This window comes from Oncorhynchus nerka, linkage group LG18 (genome assembly GCF_034236695.1).
Source record: "Oncorhynchus nerka isolate Pitt River linkage group LG18, Oner_Uvic_2.0, whole genome shotgun sequence".
NCBI classification, from domain to species: domain Eukaryota; kingdom Metazoa; phylum Chordata; class Actinopteri; order Salmoniformes; family Salmonidae; genus Oncorhynchus; species Oncorhynchus nerka.
Window position 1 is genome coordinate 59,293,343 of NC_088413.1, and position 22,410 is coordinate 59,315,752.

The window sequence follows — 22,410 nt, forward strand, 5'->3', positions numbered from 1 at the left end:
GGACCAAAATGTACCTATCTTATTGTGGGAAGCTTGTGGAAGGCTACCCAAAACGTTTGAACCAAGTTAAACAATTTAAAGGCAATGCTACCAAATACTAATTGAGTGTATGTAATCTTCTCATCCACTGGGAATGTGTATGAAAGAAATAAAAGCCTAAATAAATCATTCTCTACTATTATTCTGACATTTCACATTCTTAAAATGAAGTGGTGATTCTAACTGACCTAAGACAGGGAAGTTTTACTCAGACTAAATTGCAGGAATTGTGAAAAAATGAGTTTAAATGTATTTGGCTAAGGTGTATGTTAACTTCCGACTTCAACTGTATCAGCAGCAAATCATTTGACCACACACCTTTGGGGTTGATACCATTTTCTTTTACGTTTTACTTTGTAAAAAGAAGCTGTTATGGGACAGTTTTATTTGCTATCTCTATCACTAATCGAATGTATTGTAAGGGAAATGAAAGCATGCTATGTGTTGCAGTAGACCTTTAGAGTAATGCAAAACATATCCTTGACTATCTAACTTAGTGATCGGGAAACAAACGATACCAGTCAGCCTGCGCAGCTGGTCCATCGAAACTATACCGAAACTAATATCACACATAATAAGAGTTAGCCTATAGGCAAAATGAAATGGACAATCTGATGAGCATATTCTGCAGGTTCTATTACACTTACATTTGTCAAATAGCTCTCATAATTCAAGAGTTTAGTTTAGTTTATTAATTCGACCATCTAAAAAATAACAAGCACACATAAAACTTGAAAAAGCAATACATGCACATGAGTAAAATCATGGAGGATAACACACAATAAAGTCTGGGACTTATTACCATTGTTCAATCATGGAGGATAACACAATAAAGTCTAGGACTTATTACCATTGTTTAATCATGGAGGATAACACAATAAAGTCTGGGACTTATTACCATTGTTCAATCATGGAGGATAACACAATAAAGTCTGGGACTTATTACCATTGTTCAATCATGGAGGATAACACAATAAAGTCTAGGACTTATTACCATTGTTTAATCATTGAGGATAACACAATAAAGTCTGGGACGTATTACCATTGTTCAATCATGGAGGATAACACAATAAAGTCTGGGACTTATTACCATTGTTCAATCATGGAGGATAACACAATAAAGTCTGGGACTTATTACCATTGTTCAATCATGGAGGATAACACAATAAAGTCTGGGACTTATTACCATTGTTCAATCATGGAGGATAACACAATAAAGTCTGAGACTTATTACCATTGTTCAATCATGGAGGATAACACAATAAAGTCTGGGACTTATTACCATTGTTCAATCATGGAGGATAACACAATAAAGTCTGGGACTTATTACCATTGTTCAATCATGGAGGATAACACAATAAAGTCTGGGACTTATTACCATTGTTTAATCATGGAGGATAACACAATAAAGTCTGAGACTTATTACCATTGTTCAATCATGGAGGATAACACAATAAAGTCTGGGACTTATTACCATTGTTTAATCATGGAGGATAACACAATAAAGTCTGGGACTTATTACCATTGTTCAATCATGGAGGATAACACAATAAAGTTTGGGACTTATTACCATTGTTTAATCATGGAGGATAACACAATAAAGTCTGGGACTTATTACCATTGTTTAATCATGGAGGATAACACAATAAAGTCTGGGACTTATTACCATTGTTCAATCATGGAGGATAACACAATAAAGTTTGGGACTTATTACCATTGTTTAATCATGGAGGATAACACAATAAAGTTTGGGACTTATTACCATTGTTCAATCATGGAGGATAACACAATAAAGTCTGGGACTTATTACCATTGCGGTCCTCTTGAGACGAGATGGCTAGGCAAGATCGAATACAGTTAAACACAGTATGGCATTGAGATAATAAAACATAAAAACAAAGAAGAACAACATCTATCTCGTCATTCCAGTTATATCGTAGGGGTTATTCATATGGGCACAGAAGACATCAAACATATTTTTACTTTATTTTTAAAGCTGCCCAGAGAGGACGTCGTTGTTATGGGCAGAGGCAACTCATTCCACTCTGAGGCTCCAGTATACAAGACAGTACCTTTCCCAGCATTACTCCTGAACCTGTATAAGCACACATCAGCAACACCTGATCTGGTGCTGTGATTGTGTGCATCCCTAACATGAGGAAAGTAATCACTTAGATATCTGGGCGCAGAACCATAAATACTCCTGTAAACCAAACCTAGTCTAATCTGGGACACCCTAGCCTCAACAGGCAGCCAGTTGAGTTCCTGAAAGCAGCTCCTGCCTATGTGAGTACGTGGACTCACCTTCAATACTACCCTGATCAGCTTATTATGGGCTATCTGGAGCTTCCCCTTCATAAGCTTAGATAAGCCCCCAAAACAGGAAGTACTAGTGTAGTCAAAATGGCATTGAATGAGGGCAGGGGCTAGCACTTTCATGGAGTCCTTATCAAGCAGCTTGGACTTTCTAGCCAAAAAGTTAGTCCTGGCATTAACCTTCCCTAGCACCTTATTGGTCATGCTCACACCTCCCAAGCTTCCATCAAGGATACATCCCAAGTAGCTAACAGAGGTTTTAGTAGTCAGCACCTCACCCCTTAACTCCACTCTGATTTCAGACGACCTACTCAATTTAGGTCTGGACCCAAAGTTAATTGCCTCAGTTTTCCCTAAGTGCAGAGATAGCTTATTATCTCCAAGCCATTTGCTAATGTTAGTAAGCTCTGTGCTAAATATGCTCTCCAACATAGTTTTACTTTAGTGAGACACCAGAAGTAGAGTCATCGGCATAAAGGAAAAGTTGGCAAGAACAAGCGTCTTTCATATCGTTAATATACAGTAAAAACAGTAGAGACCCAAGCGGTGCAGCTCTATTTCCAAATGTCACTTTTCCCAAGAATATCGGTGCTGCCTATGCTTTCAACACATGACCACCCGCGCGGCAGCATTGGTCTGGCAACTAAGCAAAAACTAGTAGCATAATAAACGTACCAATTTAAATATGCTATTTTGTCGCCAATGGATCAATCAATCAATCAAATGTATTTATAAAGCCCTTTTTACATTAGCCGATGTCACAAAGTGCTATACAGAAACCCAGCCTAAAACGCCAAACAGCAAGCAATGCAGATGTAGAAGCACAGTGGCTAGAAAGGCAGTTTTTCCTAGCCACCGTGAACGGGCAATAGACACCAGATAGAAACTGATAATTGTGTATGTGACTTCAGTGAACTGAATGATGAGGAGGGTGATTTAATTTAATTGATCTGAATGATGAGGGTGAAAAGGATGATTTAATTTAGAACAATAGTGTCATTTTGATGAAGAACTGTGGGTGGTCTAATTATTTTACTATGAAAGGCTGGACATGGTGTATAATTTCCCCTGGGAGAGTGAACTGAGTACAACATACAATGTGTGTAGTTCACAATGGCAAGCCGAACCAAACAAATGGAATCTAGATGAGTTGGAGTCAGATGGAGGATCAGATATTGAGCTTGAAATCGACGTTGCTGATGAAGAGCCTTCATCTGATTCTGATGTTGATATCGAGCCTCTGCCTTCGATGCTGAGCGCCTCAGGAAAAACAGAACAAAGCCAACTGAGACGGTGATCTCAACTGCCACGGTGAGACAGGAATCTGTGAGGGATGGCACGGTGAGACAGGAGTCTGGGAGGGATGGCACGGTGAGACAGGAGTCTGGGAGGGATGGCACGGTGAGACAGGAGTCTGGGGGGGATGGCACAGTGAGACAGGAGTCTGTGAGTGATGGCACAGTGAGACAGGAGTCTGGGAGGGATGGCACGGTGAGACAGGAGTCTGGGAGGGATGGCACGGTGAGACAGGAGTCTGGGAGGGATGGCACGGTGAGACAGGAGTCTGGGGGGGATGGCACAGTGAGACAGGAGTCTGTGAGTGATGGCACAGTGAGACAGGAGTCTGGGAGGGATGGCACGGTGAGACAGGAGTCTGGGAGGGATGGCACGGTGAGACAGGAGTCTGGGAGGGATGGCACGGTGAGACAGGAGTCTGGGGGGGATGGCACAGTGAGACAGGAGTCTGTGAGTGATGGCACAGTGAGACAGGAGTCTGGGAGCGATGGCACGGTGAGACAGGAGTCTGGGAGCGATGGCACGGTGAGACAGGAGTCTGGGAGCGATGGCACGGTGAGAGAGGAGTCTGGGAGCGATGGCACGGTGAGACGAGTCTGGGAGCGATGGCACGGTGAGACGAGTCTGGGAGCGATGGCACGGTGAGAGAGAAGTCTGGGAGCGATGGCACGGTGAGACGAGTCTGGGAGCGATGGCACGGTGAGACAGGAGTCTGGGAGGGATGGCACGGTGAGACAGGAGTCTGGGAGGGATGGCACGGTGAGAGAGGAGTCTGGGAGGGATGGCACGGTGAGACAGGAGTCTGGGAGGGATGGCACAGTGAGACAGGAGTCTGGGAGCGATGGCACGGTGAGACAGGAGTCTGGGAGGGATGGCACAGTGAGACAGGAGTCTGGGAGCGATGGCACAGTGAGAGAGGAGTCTGGGAGGGATGGCACAGTGAGACAGGAGTCTGGGAGCGATGGCACAGTGAGACAGGAGTCTGGGAGGAATGGCACGGTGAGACAGGAATCTGGGAGCGATGGCACGGTGAGACAGGAGTCTGGGAGGGATGGCACGGTGAGACAGGAGTCTGGGAGGAATGGCACAGTGAGACAGGAGTCTGGGAGGGATGGCACAGTGAGACAGGAGTCTGGGAGCGATGGCACAGTGAGACAGGAGTCTGGGAGCGATGGCACGGTGAGACAGGAGTCTGGGAGGGATTGCACAGTGAGACAGGAGTCTGGGAGGGATGGCACGGTTTGGGTAGAACAGAGATGCACATGTTGCTGCACATCAGAGATCGTACTGTTGCTCATGCACACAGAAAAGGAATCAGTAGGTGGGCTATGTCTATGGATGAACTGTAAGCATTTATTGCACTCTTGTATGTCCACGGGGCGTACGGCAGAAAGAGCACGGATGTGGATTCATTTTGGTCTGATTGGTATGGGTTGGACACAACCGCTTCAGAGAGATTGTGCGACACCTGCGGCAGGTGCACACGATACCATGCCCTTGAAAACAGTGCAGTACAACCGATTTGTTTGTGGGGCTTACTCACACAAAGCCCCGAAGCTGTGTGCTGATTGTGGACCCAAAGCATGAAGAGAAGATGAGATTAGTTAATGTGTAAGGGCATGGGTATAAGGGCACAATACAGGGTCCGATGCAATCAACAAATTACTGTTTTTATATCTTGTCATGAATATATTTGATATTCATTTATGCAATTCATCCTTTACAATTGTTCATGCAGTGGTGCTTTTGTTTAGGAATACAGCAAATAATTTTTCATTTCTACTTTGTCAAAATAAGCTGTAACTGGACTTAATTAATTACTATATCTTTATTACTAATCAAATCTACAAATAAAGTTGATCAAATGGATTACACTGTAATGTTTGTATTGTGAAGGAAACGAAAATATGCTATAGGCCTACATTTTTTCTAGGACTTTGTATAATTATACTAAATATATTCTTGACTAACTATTGTTGTTATTTTTATTTTATATATTTCCACGGCAACATTCTCTAGCGGGTACTTATTGTCACACCTGCTTCCGCTCCCCCTCCCTGGCGCTCGAGGGCGCCAGGCTGCCCATCATTACGCATACCTGTCACCTTCTTTACGCGCATCAGTGCTTCATTAGACTCACCTGTACTCCTTCACATTTTGATTCCCTTTCCTATATCTGTCTGTTCCTCTGTTTCATCCCTGTGTCAGTATTATTGTCATTATGTTTTTCATGTCCAGACACTATTCTGTCGTCTTCAATCATCTGTCCTTACACTTTTAGGCTGAAAGGTCAGGCAGTTCTAGGGCATCTATCATTTGTCATCTAGGGCATCTATCACATGTCATCTAAGGCATCTGTCATCTAGGGCATCTATGATCTGTCATCTAGGGCATCTATCACATGTCATCTAGGGCATCTATCAATGTCATCTAGGGTATCTATCACATGTAATCTATGGCATCTATCACGTGTAATCTAGGGCATCTATCATATGTCATCTAGGGCATCTATCAATGTCATCTAGGGTATCTATCACATGTCATCTAGGGCATCTATCACGTGTAATCTAGGGCATCTATCACATGTCATCTAGGGCATCTATCACATGTCATCTAGGGCATCTATCACATCATCAAGGGCATCTATCATATGTCATCTAGGGCATCTATCATATGTCATCTAGGGCATCTATCATGTCATCTAGGGCATCTATCACATGTCATCTAGGGCAGCTATCACATGTCATCTAGGGTATCTATCATGTCATCAAGGGCATCTATCATGTCATCAAGGGCATCTATCATATGTCATCACTTGCCAGTAGCTCATGGTTTTGATTACTTACACCCCATATTACTACTTGGGCATATCTCAATGTGTGATGATGACAAATGACTAACTTCCTCCATCTTCTCTAGCTGTCAGAAACGTTGTAGAATACAACACATTTTTGTGTATGGGAGTCTGTAATAAATGTAGACTTAGGGATGAGAGTAAGTAACTTATTCCTATACATGAAGATGTGTAATTGGATATGAGATCATTATTACATAATGAAAGAGGTTTTTGTTAGTCACGTTGTTTTCTTTTGTTGCCATCCTGACACCAAAAACATTGCCTCGATGCCTTGTTATAACCCAACAATCAGATACTGTACTATTTATTTGATGTATTTGTTGAACCTTTTTTAACTCGGCAAGTCTGCCATGGTGTGTTTTCTTCTCCTAGACATCAACGAGTGCCTGATGAACGGGATCTGTAAGAACGCTGAGTGTCTGAATACCAGAGGAAGCTACAGATGCACCTGTAAACCAGGCTACATGCTGGACCCTGCCAGGAGCCACTGTGTCTGTGAGTACTCCTACTGTCTGTTGCTATGACTGATGGCCTGTCTGTCATATGGTGTTTCCTTGGTGTGTGAAGTCTGTCTGATGAAGGTGTATATGTTTTTTTCGGACAGCGGACAAGGCTGTGTCGGACCAGAGGGGGATGTGTTACCGCTCAGCATCAGCAGGGACCTGCTCTCTGCCTCTCACCCAGCACATCACCAAACAGATCTGCTGCTGCAGCCGTGTGGGCAAGGCCTGGGGCACGGCCTGGGGCACGGTCTGGGGCACGGCCTGCGAGAGGTGCCCTCTGCCAGACACAGGTACCCACACACACAGATCCTACTTCTACCACTCTGTCTATTGCGCTCTTTTTCTCTAGTACATGTGGTGGAGATGGCCACTCCAATCAATACTTTGATTACACTAGGTGAACATTTGTTGGCTGGGTTGGATTTTAAAGGTGGTATGAAATGTGTGATCTTAATGAAAACATACGTGCTACTCAACACAACAGTCGGCTTCACTCACCGTATTATGCTGGCTGTCTCGGCCCGCCAGTCATGTAATGCAGTTCAAAGAAAACCCTAAGTGTTTCATGTGGAATAAGCTCAAAACAACAGAACCTTCATATGTCAAAGCTGCATAATGTTAAAATAGTGGAAGTCAATCTTGTATCACACAGGTTCTTGGAGGTAAATGACAGTAATAGTCCAGCTAGCAACCCCCCTTCGAAAAGAGAGTCAGGCCAAATGAAACATGGAAAATTGTTTTTATCCTATTTTATACTTGCAGATTTTATCTTCAAAGTCAGAGAAAATAACATTATTTAGAGTGGTGCCTGTTTCGGTGAGTGATTCATGGAGGTTGTCGCAGATCAGATATTTGAGAGCCAGACCAGACCTCCATGGTGCTCTGCCAGACTAGTACTCTACTCTGTGGCTCTGTGTGCAGATATAGTCCACATACAGCCTGAGTACCCTGAGTCAGACACTGGCTGTTGTATGACCTGACAATCTGTTCGAGCCATGTTGAACACAGAGAATCCCGACTCATTATTAGTAGCCTGGTAATAGGAGCACGTTGACTTCACATCATGTCAGACTTAAGGCTCTGATATGTATACAGCCACAAACCCCCAGCTCCATCCGCATTATAGACATCAGTCAGGAGACTATCATCATAGCCACACTTCCTGCACTTAACCACAATGCTATCAATATTAGAGATTCTCCGTCCTTTATAACATTCACCTCTGTTCCAGGGGCCTCTGTTCCAGGTCAGACAGGGGACAATACTGTTTAACTGTAATAGATTTACCCCTGCTGAAGTCTGTTGGGCTCCAACACAAAGAGATGCAATCACCCTCCTTTTACCTCTTCAGTCAGTCTTCTACTGCCCAGAGTTCAAAGGTCAGATATGTTATATGATCCTCTACTTCCCCCTTGGCACTGCCCTGAGTGTCTGACACATCCAAATCCACCCTGTGATATCCTCTCTGACGGCTGTCACTGCCCTGGCAGCTCCCTCCCTGGCCATGGCTGAAAACCAATCCCCTTCACAAAGGAGAGACTACAGTATGGCATGCTGTATATAATGGTATTACACGGATGGCTTATGGTATTGCTGCGAACACCAGACAGAAATGCGATCCATAATTACTGTCTGGCAGCGTTTCATCTTAGCTCAGGAGCACAAGGGGGGAATATGGCCTTATGATGTTTTCTATGGTTCTTTGTTTGCCCCTGTACGCCTGCAGACCATTTCAAGGAGATCTGTCCCGCTGGCCACGGCTACACATACTCACGCTCCGACGTGCAGATCTCCCTGAGACAGCTGGAGGAAGAGGAGCTGAGTAGGACAGGTGTTTCCTGGGAGGCCCAGAACCCTAGCCACCCCCAACTGCCCCAGCAGCCAGCTCAGCCCACGCAGCAGCTGCCCCACATCCAACAGACCCCACAGATCCCACAATACCCCCACCATCCACAGTACCCCCAAGAGCTCCCACAGCACTCCCACCATCCAGAGCACCCCCAGACACCTCAGAACCCTCAGTACCCTCACACTGTACAACAACCCCAGTACCCTCTCCATCCAGACCCAGACACACAGCATCCTGCTGAGGAGACCCACAGCCAGCCACAAGGTGAGAACAATCATAATATTATACATACTTTGTGGCGTTTGTGTCGACCACTGATAATATTATTTCTACAACACACTGTACTAAAATGGATTTAAAGTTGCAAGGTTACACAATGGAAACCCTTTTAGTAGACAAGGATAAAGTAGCTATTTACACAGATGAAAACATCAACAGGATGTATTTTATCCACAAATAACGCCTTTATCCTCATCTACTCAATATCAAACAGTATTTGCTTCCTCTATCTGTCAGAATACACCTCCCTTAAGCGTTTGAACAGAGGACTTAATCCACACAGGTCAAACATCTGCGACCTCTGGATCTTCTGTGAAACATTCTTCTGATTTGCAGTTATGAGATCATTTATCGCCATGGCCCGAGAAAAATGATTCATAGATTGTGTCTTAATTATCTAAGATACCTATTCTCCCTTCTTTATTCCATGGACTGTAGTGTACATTATTATCAGAGTCCAGGTCTTCTCCCCGGCTTAAGGGATAAATGTTTTATTAGAAACAAAGACCTTAAGATGGCTTCTAAACAGTAAAATGTCCGATGAGAACATAGATCGATATCTCAATGGTTATATGTGATAATGCAAACAGAATGTCAGCTTTCTCTACTGATGAAACGGCCTCTTCTCTGTCTCCTAACAGATGTGGAAATACTGAACCCGGTGAGTTCCTCTTCCCGGAAAAAACGCACATGCTTTTGAAATGTTTATTGTAGAAAAAGCTTCCAGCATCTCTCAGCTGTAAGACACATATGGTATTAGGTCTTTCCATACAACATATGAAGAACATATTTGAGTTTGATGGTTATAACGTGTCTTAAAACCCAATTATAACCCATTCTTGCTTATTCCACAGTCTCCTGTTGCGACAGACTCACCATTGAAGTACTCAGGTAATTTATCTCATTTCCAATTCATCAAAGAACCTTGTCACAATGGTGTCATATTCATAACTCATAATGCCGGTTTCAGCCTGTCATTTACTGTGGTGTTTTTACACAGTGGTCCTGTAGGTCATGGTGCATTGATAAAGCAAATGAGCATGCCAGAGAAAACAGAGGTTTTACCATGCAGTAAGGCACGTGGGGTCCTGATCTATTTTCTATAAATCGCTCACACACAGCACACAGCAGAGGCAGCCTGCCCCGCTACTCCCCTGCCAATGAAATTGATAAAGTATATAGGTTGAATTGATCTATGAGTCCCGCTGATGTCTTTTATTGTGCTGTTTTTAGCCAGCAGAAAAGGGCATCTTTCATCTTTACATCCCTGCCATGCTACCGTAGGATGACCTTGTGAGTGGTTGTCATGACATTGCCGGTTGGAGAAGCAGATACTATATCAGTGTCTCTCTCTCTCTCTTTCCCTCTCCCTCCCCCTCTCTCCGTCTCTCTCCCTCCCCCCAACTCTCTCCAGTAGATGTGGTAGAGAAAGTCACTCCTGACTCTCCCGTCAACCTGGGGCCTGAGTCTGAGGGGCAGCGTACAGCCTCCATCATCGTGGCCACTCAGGTCACAGGTGAGAGTCATGGTCACAGTACACTGCATGGCCACGCCACTTCAATGAAATTACGTTGAACCAACGTGGAATAGATGTTGATTTGACATCACTGTGCCTTCGACATCCACTGATGTTACGTTAGTAACAGTACATTAAAAGATGCAGTTTTATTTTGATTTGATGGGGTGAACAGTCTACTCATAATTCTCCCCAATAACTATTTAAATGATGACTTGCAAGTCAACTTTATTCTTTCTAGATACAGATGGGATCTCAATGAATTTGTGAGTTGTGTCCAACAGGCCTGTTTGATAGACATTTCTGAGGGCTGACCTGTAGTTTAGCAAGGGTCTCTTAGTGGACTCACTCCTCCAAGCCAACTTGGCTTCAGGCTTCCGAGTAGCACAGAGGGTGAGAAACCAGAGAGAGGGCGAGAAACCAGAGAGAGGGCGAGAAACCAGGGAGAGTGTGCCTTTTGGCAGAGATAAATGGACTGGACAGCTGCCAGGCGCTGGGCCTGAATGAAAAGAAGAGAGAGAAGACTGTGTTAGTGACTCGCGGTCATCCTATGGAGAGGGTCAGAGCTCTGAGCCAAACCCAGTAGCCCACCCTCAGCTTGTGCTTACAAGAACCACTTTGGACTGAAACAAACAACCGACAAGTCCAATGACAGGCTTAACAGTGCGTTGCCCTTCTTCTCGTTCGGACCCTTAATGAGCGCCCCCTGCCCCCTCTTACAACACTACACCAACCTGTCCTCCCATCCAAGGCTCCACCATAAAACAACCTGAATGTTTCCATGGAGAATAACATGTGGTGGACGAGTGAATTAGGAAGAGTTGTGTACAAAGGTTTACCCAATAGGATCGGACGAACACGGCATGTCTATGTACTGAGGTATTGTATTGAATGTTCACACAGGTTACTCAGTGTCAGTATCTCCTCACAGATATTGACAAGTGCGCCATCACTCCAACCATATGTGGCCATGGGCTGTGCGTGCCAGTGCAGACAGGCTACACCTGCTACTGTGACCCCGGCTACAAGCTGAGCGCGCTCCAGACCAACTGCATCGGTAAGACGGGAAGAGGTGGGTGGGTAAAGGGGGCTTCTCCGAGGGTTCTGTCAGCTCTCCATATCATTGTCTCAACACGAGCTTCGATGTTCACACCACATACTATACAAGCACAGAGGCCTTGAGAAATCAAGAGCCAAGTGAAAGCAATCCCTGTGTTTATGTTGACCCGTTATGCGATGCCTGACAACACGGTCGGAGTGATCCAGGGAGCTGCCACGGAGCTTTAATCCGTTACCTCACTCTGCAGTCGCCGTCCAAGCCCTGCTCTGGGCCATCACGAAGGAATGCCTGCACTGTGGAGGGGCTCCAGAGTGAAGGGTTGGAAAGTGCAAGGTCTTCAGTGGTGAAATGTAACTGAAATGTAACACTCTGGCCTCTCCTCCCACTCCACTCTCTCTCCCACTCCACTCGCTCTCTCGCTCTCTCTCTCTCACTCTCTCCCCCTCTCCCTCTCCCTCTCCCTCTCCCTCTCTCTCTCCCCCTCTCTCCCTTTCTCCCTTTCTCTCTCTCTCTCTCTCCCTCTCTCTCTCTCTCTCTCTCTCTCTCTCTCTCTCTTTCTTTTTCTCCAGATGTGAATGAGTGTGAGGAAGACCCTTGTGGAGGGAAGGGCCGTTGTGTGAACACCTTTGGCTCCTACACTTGCCACTGCTACAGCGGCTACAGCAAGGTCATCACCCAGAACAGGAAGTTCTGCCATGGTAAGAGGAGGAGGCAAAGCATGCTGGGTACTGTAGTTTTAGCTGTAGTTTCCCTGCTCTCATACCAGAATAGAACTGGTAAGGACAAATTCAGACAAGCAATGTTCCTCTAAGCCAGATTCGTTGAACAAGTCTTCATTGTTACTCTGACTTGTTGGGGTGATTCTGTGCAGATATAAATGAGTGTGACATGGCCAACAAGTGCCAGGATGGGGACTGTTTCAACACAGAGGGATCTTACTCCTGTGAATGCAAGAGTGGCTACGCCAAGTCCTGGAGGGGACAGTGTGAAGGTGAGTCCAGCACAGAGACAGATAGGCTTAACACTCTGAACTAACAGAACATCACACTGCAGCTTGGCCAGCGGTGTTTATTGACTGCCCTGGGTTCATGTCCAGTCCAGCCACAGAACAGCCATTGTTGTATTTTCCTTAGTTCTGTGCCAGGGGAAAAACAATGTAGAGACTTTAAATTGGAGGCCGTACCAGAGGGGGGCTGTTTGCATGGGTATTGGTCTGTGTGTGTGTAAATGCAGACTGGATCCAGCTAATCGAAGGCTTGTTTTAATGGTATTTCCTCACCTCCCCTCTCCCTCCCCTGTTCCCTGGCCAGATGTGGATGAGTGCCGGGACCCCCACTCATGCCCCAGTGGAAGGTGTGTCAATGCCCCAGGCTCCTTCCAGTGCCAGGCTTGTGGCCCCGGGTTCAAGGCTGCCAGAGGGAGATGTCTGGGTAAGATGGGCCTCCAAAGGCCACGCCTGGAAATGAACTGGGTTTCCCTCTTAAACTTCTTTATGATTGGATAATATTCCCCCAGCCTGCCTGGCACACTTTACGTGAGCAAAGCTTGCTGTTGGTAACACCAGAAATGACCAATAAGACGTCCTCAGTGCAACAGTGAAGGGTCTTAAGGACGTTTTGACAGGCCTGATACTCTACAGTTTGCCATCAAATTGGACACAGCTGAATTAGATTTTTCACTAGTGTTTTAGCTCAAAAGTCTGGAATCATTGAGGATTCTAGAAGAACTATCTCAGGGCTTGAGTGAGTGACTCCTAGCCTAGGTCCTCTAATCTCTCACGTTTTAATTGTTTATTTTTTTACACTTCAAATACAAACTTATACATATAACAACAACTTACAGACACACACAAACAATGACTACATCTTATCTGCCCAGACCCACATGCTCACTCCCCCATCCCTCATTATCGTTTGCCACTTGGCCTTAAATTGTAGCAATTTGTTTTTTCTCGGTTGCCAATGGTATTTCAATAATAAATCATTTGATTTTTCCATTGTGTCAATGATGGCGGATTGATTGACTTCCAAGATTTTAGTATACGTTTTTTTCAAGATGAGTGATAAGAAGAAAATCCTCCTGCCCATTGGGTCTCACTACACCCCCATATGCCATGTCTTGAAATATGCAGACAGATGGATTCAAAGTAAGTTTACATTGTAATACAGTACTTCTGACAGACAACTTTCTAGCTCGGCCCACAACTTCCAAGACTTTATAGCATTCCAAGACTTTATAGCATTCCAAGACTTTATAGCATTCCAAGACTTTATAGCATTCCAAGACGTTATAGCATTCCAAGACTTTATAGCATTCCAAGACTTTATAGCATTCCAAGACTTTATAGCATTCCAAGACGTTATAGCATTCCAAGACTTTATAGCATTCCAAGAAAGCATGGATTATTGAGTCTTTATTAGTTTTACACTTGAGACATGACTCTGCCTGAAGAATTTGTGAATTTGGTCTCTTGTATAAAAAATTCTATACATTAGTTTAAAATGGATTAAGCATAAATGAACTGTAATTTCATTAGTTATGCTCCAACTTTCCCACCATCTTGTGCCAACATCAGTTCTTTTTAAGTCTTGGTTCCAATAGTTTATATTTTTTTCTAGGAGATTGTCAGTTGGATATGCTCTCTGCAAGGTTTTATATATCTTACCTATCATATGAACATCCATTTCTGACTCAAATAAGATTCCCTCAAGGTTGCTCTGATGTCCAAAAGTGATATGCCTCTTTCAAGTTGCATGTTTTTAAAACGATCTACATTGGTCAGTCCAAAATGTCTTTTTAATTCTGCCATGGAAATACATGTACTGTCACCAAGTCATTTATGGTTTCTATGCCTTTTATGTTTCTATGGTTTCTAAGGCTTAATATGGGATGTTGTATTTTCAGGGGACTACCACATCACCCCAACCACAGTGCAGAGTAGCAGTAGAGGCCTGGTGGGCCTTGAGTGATGGCAGTGAGTTAGTGACACCTAGGCTAGGTCCTCCACTCTCTCACTCTTTCCCTTCCAGTGGCTCCATTATTTGTGTAATATCTGCCCCTCCTGCTCTCCCCACCTATCCCTGGCCCCCGGGGCCAGACCCATATTGTTTAAACACATCGCCTTGTTATTGCTGATCTTTTCATATCATCTGCTGCTGTAAAAGATTGTTTATAATACTTCATTTTGGGAGAGTCTAAATATTTTCCCTTGGCCTCAGCCTTAAACAAACAGACGATTATTTTTTTGAATGGCTCTGGCCACTGCAGTGGAGTCCGGAGTGAGGACTGAGTGAGGACTGAGTGAGGACTGAGTGAGGACTGAGATATATGGAGGGGTTAATATTACCCCACTGTTAAATTGCCCTGTCAGACAAACAGGGCTGTGGTTATTCACCTATAGCCCTGCCTCTGTTACACTATAAATCCTCTGAGGGTTTATACAGCTCCAATACACAGTCCATGACACACTATACAAGGTCTGTAGCATGCTGAAGGAGCCAACAACACAGCGTTACAACCCCCCTAACCTTGAGGTGCTCATGTTACATAAGAGGCACTCCTGGCTGGTATTGTGTCATCTTCTCCCTCTCGCCACTACCATCCCCACTCATCAAGAAAAGGGTTGAATATTTGAGCTTCTGAGGTGATTCATTTGTCAAATTCAAGTTCTCCCAGTCAGTGATGTAAAGTACTTAAGTAAAAATACTTTAAAGTACTACTTAAGTAGTTTTTTTGGGTATCTGTACTTTACTTTACTAAAATTGTGCTATCTGGTTTGCTTAATATAAGTATTTTTCAATTATTTGTACATTTACTTTTGATACTTAAGTAAATGTAATACCAAATACTTGTAGGCTTTTACTCAAGTAGGATTTAACTGGGTGACTTTCACTTTTACTTGAGTCATTTTCCATTAAGGTATCTTTTAATCAAGTATGAAAATGGAGTACTTTTCCCATCACTGCTTCCAGTCCGAACTCACATGTGAAAGGTGAACGTAATGTTCAGTCAGTTTTTGACATTTCTAGAATGTCTTCCCAATGATTCCTATGACTAAACAAGGCTGGAGCTTACCTCATGGGTTCTTTGATTACTTCAATCTGATTACTTTCCCTTCAAGGAAAGTACTACATTAGCTCCACTGTTGTCTGCTAAGAGGTCTTTAAACACATACAATCAATCCTCTCATAGCGTTCAATGTTATGATGTGGAGTATAACTAGCTGCTGAGAGGCGCTTCCTCTGGAAATGAGGTGGAACACAGGAGTTAAATAAACCCCCACTAAAAGGACCAGCAACAGGCTAATATCCACATGGTGAAGGAACTCAACTCAACCAGGGACCATGTATGCAAGCAGCAAGTGTGTTCCGCATGTTTGTTTCCAGCATCTGCCTTAGTCAGTTGCCTGTACACTCTTTACACTCTTAGAAAACCTAAAAGGGTTCTTCGGCTGTCCCCATAGAGAACCCTTTTTGGTGCTAGGTAGAACCCTTTTGAGTTCTATGTAGAAGCCTTTCCACAGAGAGTTCTACATGGAACCCAAAAAGTTGAACCTGGAACCAAAAATGGTTCTCTTACGGGGACAGAACCAAAGAAACCTTATGGAATCCTTTTTTTCTAAGAGCGTAGGACAGTAGTTGGAATCCAATTGGCTGCATAAATGGATAAGCCTAGTTGGTTGTGCGATAGAGAGAACAGCTCCAGCCCCATGTCAGACATATCGTAGAGGACTGAGAGATGCCAGGAGATTGCAGAAACAAAGTTTTGGGCCGTACTGACAGACGTGTGGCTAGAGCCACCGCAGGCAAGGCAAGGCACACACAAAGCCCTGCCTGTGTTCCACTGGATGTTTTCAGCGCTGTAGCCGTCTGTTTCTACTGTCTCATTCACCTCACATTAAAGCTGCCTGCACAGCTGTGTGGAGAGAGTTCAACTCTGCCCACTCACACACACACACATCTCCATGCTCGATCCACACACGAGATAGAGCTGTCTGGCACATGCTTAGATCCATGAAATACAGTTTTTGATTTATGCCTTTTGGAGTCTACTTTAAAACAATGTTTTTGCATGAATGTTTCTACACAAATAAAGTGTTTCTGCCGTTATCCTGTGTATTGACTTAGAGCATGAAGTGGAAAATATTAAGGCAGGGCAATGGATAACGACAAACATTCACGGTAACAGTGTATTCCTACTGATCATGTCATGGGTTGTGGGTGTTTTTGATACCTGTCATGGTGACTTTAATGTTAGTGACCTGTCTCGCCCTCAGACGTAAACGAGTGTTTGGACCAATCGGTGTGCTTCCATGGTAGGTGTGTCAACTCCGAGGGCTCTTACAGCTGTAACTGTTACCAAGGATACCAGGCCTCTTTGGACAACAACAGTTGTCAAGGTACTTGTTTGTGAGAACAGTCACACATACATTTCCCAGGTTTGGTCTTAAAGTGACAGTTCTCTGAATGGGCAATAGTGCTACTGAAGAAGCCTTAGAGGTCCAGGGGCTTTCAATAAATGTTGTTAACAGTGAGGAGCAGTGGTGGTTTAACGAGGTCCTCCTCCACACTGTCTTTTCTCCAGATATGGATGAGTGTCTGCTCCCTGGTGCCTGCCTCCATGGCAGGTGTGTCAATCTGGATGGCTCCCACAGGTGCAGCTGTAACCCTGGTTACCAAACCACTCCTGACAGCAGGGCCTGTGAAGGTCTGTAAAGGATTAGATGTGTGGAATATGACTCTTCACGGTATAACGCTGCTCTCTTTGAGCCCTGAGCTCTCTGTGGCTTTTTTAATGCCTCGTCATTGTTTTATTAGATGTCGATGAGTGTGCTACTCCTAATGTGTGCCCCGGGGGAATTTGCACTAATACCGAAGGATCCTACTCATGCAAGAACTGCAGCCCGGGATTCCAGCGATCAACTGATGGACGGAGATGTGAAGGTACTGTATGTAACCTGTACAACCTTTAGTGTTTCAGTCAATGGTATAACTACCATGTCAGATAGTGTGCAGCAACCTACTGTACATTCTTCATGGTAATCCGTGTCCTTGTTCCAGATGTGGATGAGTGCTCCCAAGCAGACATGTGTCTAGGAGGGGTATGTGCCAACACAGAGGGCTCCTTCACCTGCACCAGCTGTAAGGACGGATACCGGGTCTCCCAAGACATGCAGAGGTGTGAGGGTGAGTCCAGTGAAATCCTTCCCCAGCTGGCACATTCACCCACCCCTTCTTAGACTTGCACTTTGCGTGTATCAACTGTATCAATAGTAGATCTTGTCTGTGCTTGTCTGCATGTCTCCTCCAGATATTGATGAGTGCCAGTCTGGGTCTGTGTGTGCTAACGGAATCTGTCTGAACTCTGAGGGCTCCTACTCCTGCATCACCTGTCCCTCAGGCTACAGGGTCTCCCTTGATGGAGAGCTTTGTGAAGGTTTGTCCATCCTCCCTGAAACCACATCTAATGGTCTGTCCTGAAGGAGTTGTATGTTACCGACCAGTCTGAGTTTGTTTGTTATTTATTGGAACAGATATTGATGAGTGTGCGCTGCCCACTACGTGCCCCAAGGGAACATGCACCAACACAGAGGGTTCTTTCATCTGCACCACCTGCAGGCCAGGCTACAGAGTGACTGAGGATGGGCTGGAGTGTGAAGGTGTGTTACGGTATGCTGTGTAAGGATGTTGGGTTCTGCCCTCGGCCCTGCGTGTGTCAGACATAAGAGAGGGTGCCAGGAACACCCCACTGGGCCCAGTGTGAGTCCAGCCAGGCCTCTCTCTCACACATTGCCTGTTTTAACAGCAGGCTCAGGTTGTCTGTAAATGGCATCAGGTGTGACGACTTGGACAGAAAGCCCCTCTCCTGAGCTAAAGATCCCAAAATAGTCCTCCCAGACATCACATCATAACTGGGTTCTGGATCCCTCTCTCTCTGGCACCATGTGTTCAAAAGAATGAGCCATAGGCCTCAAATATAACACAGTGAAGTCAGCCTGTCCCACTGATAGATCAGCTGGAGAGATAGATGTGTTGACAGTGGAACTTTATGCCATATCATTTGTAAACTGATCAAAATGATTACATGCGACACACTGTCATGTCTTCCACCAGGCCTGCTGACCTCTGCGACAGCTCAGGGATGTAGTTAACAGGGCTTCTCTCTGTCTCTCTGTCCTGTTGTTCAGATGTGGATGAGTGCTTGGTGGCTAACGTGTGCCCAGGCCAGCTGTGTAGGAACAGTCCCGGATCCTTCTCCTGCAGGAGCTGTGGGACTGGCTTTACCCTGTCTGAGGACAGCTCCCACTGCATGGGTAAGACTGCCTAACTAAACTCTGGGAAACACTTACCCCCACCCTCCCCTTCTTCTCCCCAAGAGGAAGACTACAGATCCAGTCCTTTATTATTCAATGTTATTTCATGGAAGGGTGGATCGAGACTAGGACGAAGATATCCTTTTTGAAATGTTTTGCTCTGGGAAAATCCTGAAAACAAGTTCAATTCAGATTTTGATTGGGTTTTAATGGATGTCTCCATGCCAGGAAAGGATTAACGGCCTAATTTGAAATTAAACCGACCTCTGCCCTGCTCGTATGTAGTCAGCACACACTGTGGAGCCATTTCAATCACTTAACAATGGAATGCACTATTTTCCCAATATTAAATATAATCTGTACCAGAGCAAGGAATTTCCAATGATCACATAACAGAGAGCCAGGTGTTTGTGTTGAGGTGAGTGTTTGTTGATACAGTAATTATACCCAACCTGTAATAGCTTGCTGTTTTGGAATCTATGCCTGTCCTGCGTACTTAGTCTGTCTCTCCATCCTTTTTAATAAAGCACTGTCAGCGCAAGCTAATAAAGGAGGCTTTGCTTACTGTATGTGCAGACTGACTCCTTGCATTCAGCCATTAGTCATGTTATCAGGCCAGAGACTCTGAGAGGCTCTCTCCTTGCATTCAGCCATTAGTAATGTTATCAGGCCAGAGACTCTGAGAGGTTGTCTCCTTGCATTCAGCCATTAGTCATGTTATCAGGCCAGAGACTCTGAGAGGCTGTCTCCTTGCATTCAGCCATTAGTCATGTTATCATGCCAGAGACTCTGAGAGGCTGTCTCCTTGCATTCAGCCATTAGTCATGTTATCAGGCCAGAGACTCTGAGAGGCTGTCTCCTTGCATTCAGCCATTAGTCAAATCAAATCAAATGTATTTATATAGCCCTTCGTACATCAGCTGATATCTCAAAGTGCTGTACAGAAACCCAGCCTAAAACCCCAAACAGCAAGCAATGCAGGTGTAGAAGCACGGTGGCTAGGAAAAACTCCCTAGAAAGGCCAAAACCTAGGAAGAAACCTAGAGAGGAACCAGGCTATGTGGGGTGGCCTGTCCTCTTCTGGCTGTGCCGGGTGGAGATTATAACAGAACATGGCCAAGATGTTCAAATGTTCATAAATGACCAGCATGGTCGAATAATAATAAGGCAGAACAGTTGAAACTGGAGCAGCAGCACAGTCAGGTGGACTGGTCATGTTATCAGGCCAGAGACTCTGAGAGGCTGTCTCCTTGCATTCAGCCATTAGTCATGTTATCAGGCCAGAGACTCTGAGAGGCTGTCTCCTTGCATTCAGCCATTAGTCATGTTATCAGGCCAGAGACTCTGAGAGGCTGTCTCCTAGAACTGATAGGCTAGATCTGACCTCACTCTCTCTCTCTCTCTCCTTCAGACATAAACGAGTGCCTGTCCATGGGGGTCTGTCCCATGGGCATTTGCAACAACACAGAGGGCTCTTACTCCTGTATGACCTGTGACCTTGGCTACACGCTGGCGCCCAATAAGCTCTCCTGTGAAGGTACACATTTTTTTACTAGGGACTAAACTCTAATGTCCCTTCACTCATGCTGGAAGTTCTCCTATTATGCTGAGGATTTATTTCCAGTCAGTCACAGCTCTGCATGGTAGACCAACACTGATATGAGTCGTCATAATTCCCTGAAGTCAATTCTGAAAATGATGTATATTCTTGTGGGAGGTTGTGACACTTTCCTCAAAGTTTTGGCCACATTATTTGGGAGGATAAACTGAGAACCCACTTGGATTAATAGCCAATGATCTGCCATCTGTGGTGTGAATGTGTCACGCTACATTAGACTGTATGGTATGTGTGTTTCCCCTCCGTGTCCCCTCCCCGGCAGACATCAATGAGTGTGAGGACAGCGGTCTGTGTCTGGGAGGACAGTGCACCAACAGCCCCGGCTCCTACAGCTGCTCCTGTCCCCCGGGTCTGGAGCTGGTGGATGGGACGTCCTGTAGAGGTACACACACAAACACATCAAAAGTGGAATTCTAGAATCCCAACACAACCACAGAGACAAGTACAGTGCCTTCAGAAAGTATTCATGCCCCTTGACTTATTCAATTTTTTTGTGTTACAGCCTGAATTCACAGTGGATTACATACATTTTTTCACCCATCTGCACACAATATCCCATAATGACAAAGTGAAAACATGTTTTTAGAAATGTTGGCAAATTTATTGATAATGAAGTAAAAAAATCTGATTTACATAAGTATTCACAGCCCTTTGTTATGACACTCCAAATTAAGCTCAGGTGCATCCAATTTCCTTTGATCATCCTTGGGATTTCACTTCAACTTGGAGTCCACCTGTGGCCAATTCAATTGTTTGGACATTATTTGGAAAGAAACATACCTGTCTGTAAGGTCCCACAGTTGATACTGAATGTCAGAGCAGAAACTATACCATGTATAAGGAACTGTCCGTAGATCTCCGAGGTAGAATCGTGATGAAGCATATATCTGGGGAAGGGTATACATCAATTTCTAGAGTGTTTAAATTTTCCAAGCGCACCGTGGTCTCCATCATTGGCAAATTAAAAAAATATGGAACTACCAAGACTCTGCCTAGAGCTGGCCGTCCAAACTGAACAAGAAGGACCCTGGTCAGGGAGGTGACCAAGAACCCAATGACCACTCTGACAGAACTACAGAGTTCCTTGAGATGGGAGAACCTGCCAGAAGGACAAGTCTCTACAGCACTTTACCAATCTGGGCTTTATGAGAGAGTGACCAGACAGTGTCAGGGACTGGGAGACTGGTAAGGATAGAGGGAACAATGAATGGAGCCAAATACAGACAAATCTTTGACGAGAACCTGCTTCAGAGTGCAAACGACTTTAGACTGGGGCGAAGATTTAAGTTCCAACAGGACAATGACCCCAAGCGTACAACCAAAGCAACGCTGGAATGGCTTCAGAACAAGAATGTGAAAGTCCTTGAGTGGCCCAACCAAAGCCCAGACTTGAATCCGTTTTGAAAATCGGTGGAAAGACTTGAAGATTGCTCTTCACCGCCGATCCCCATCTAACTTAACAGAACTTGAGAAACTCTGCAAGGAAGAATGGGAGAAAATCCCCAAATCCAGAAGTGCAACGCTGATAGACATACCCAAGGTGACTCAGAGCTGTAATCACCCCCAAAGGTGCTTCTACAAAGTATTGACTCAGATGTATGAATACTTATGTAAATGCGACATTTCTATATTTCAATTAATACATTTGCAAAAATGTCTAAACATGTTCTCACTTTGTCATTATGGGGTATTGTGTGTAGATGGGTGAAGTCAGGCTGTAGCACAACAAAATGTGGAATAGACAAGGGGTGTGAATACTTTCTGA

At 44.7% G+C, this 22,410-nt stretch overlaps 1 protein-coding gene across 2 annotated transcripts in view; it reads left to right on the forward strand.

Moving 5' to 3' along the window:
• LOC115146789 (latent-transforming growth factor beta-binding protein 2-like) overlaps positions 1-22,410 on the forward strand; it is a 156,998-nt gene that overhangs the window by 113,661 nt on the left and 20,927 nt on the right. For both annotated transcript variants that reach the window (XM_065004237.1, XM_065004238.1), the window contains exons 10-28: positions 6,881-7,003; positions 7,113-7,301; positions 8,738-9,124; positions 9,781-9,800; positions 9,994-10,030; positions 10,557-10,655; positions 11,587-11,712; positions 12,285-12,413; positions 12,587-12,706; positions 13,026-13,145; positions 16,991-17,113; positions 17,299-17,421; positions 17,532-17,657; positions 17,775-17,900; positions 18,025-18,150; positions 18,248-18,373; positions 18,902-19,027; positions 20,439-20,564; positions 20,908-21,027. In XM_065004237.1, coding sequence (XP_064860309.1) covers positions 6,881-7,003; positions 7,113-7,301; positions 8,738-9,124; positions 9,781-9,800; positions 9,994-10,030; positions 10,557-10,655; positions 11,587-11,712; positions 12,285-12,413; positions 12,587-12,706; positions 13,026-13,145; positions 16,991-17,113; positions 17,299-17,421; positions 17,532-17,657; positions 17,775-17,900; positions 18,025-18,150; positions 18,248-18,373; positions 18,902-19,027; positions 20,439-20,564; positions 20,908-21,027 — 2,472 coding nt within the window. The remainder of the gene's footprint in view (positions 1-6,880; positions 7,004-7,112; positions 7,302-8,737; positions 9,125-9,780; positions 9,801-9,993; positions 10,031-10,556; positions 10,656-11,586; positions 11,713-12,284; positions 12,414-12,586; positions 12,707-13,025; positions 13,146-16,990; positions 17,114-17,298; positions 17,422-17,531; positions 17,658-17,774; positions 17,901-18,024; positions 18,151-18,247; positions 18,374-18,901; positions 19,028-20,438; positions 20,565-20,907; positions 21,028-22,410) is intronic.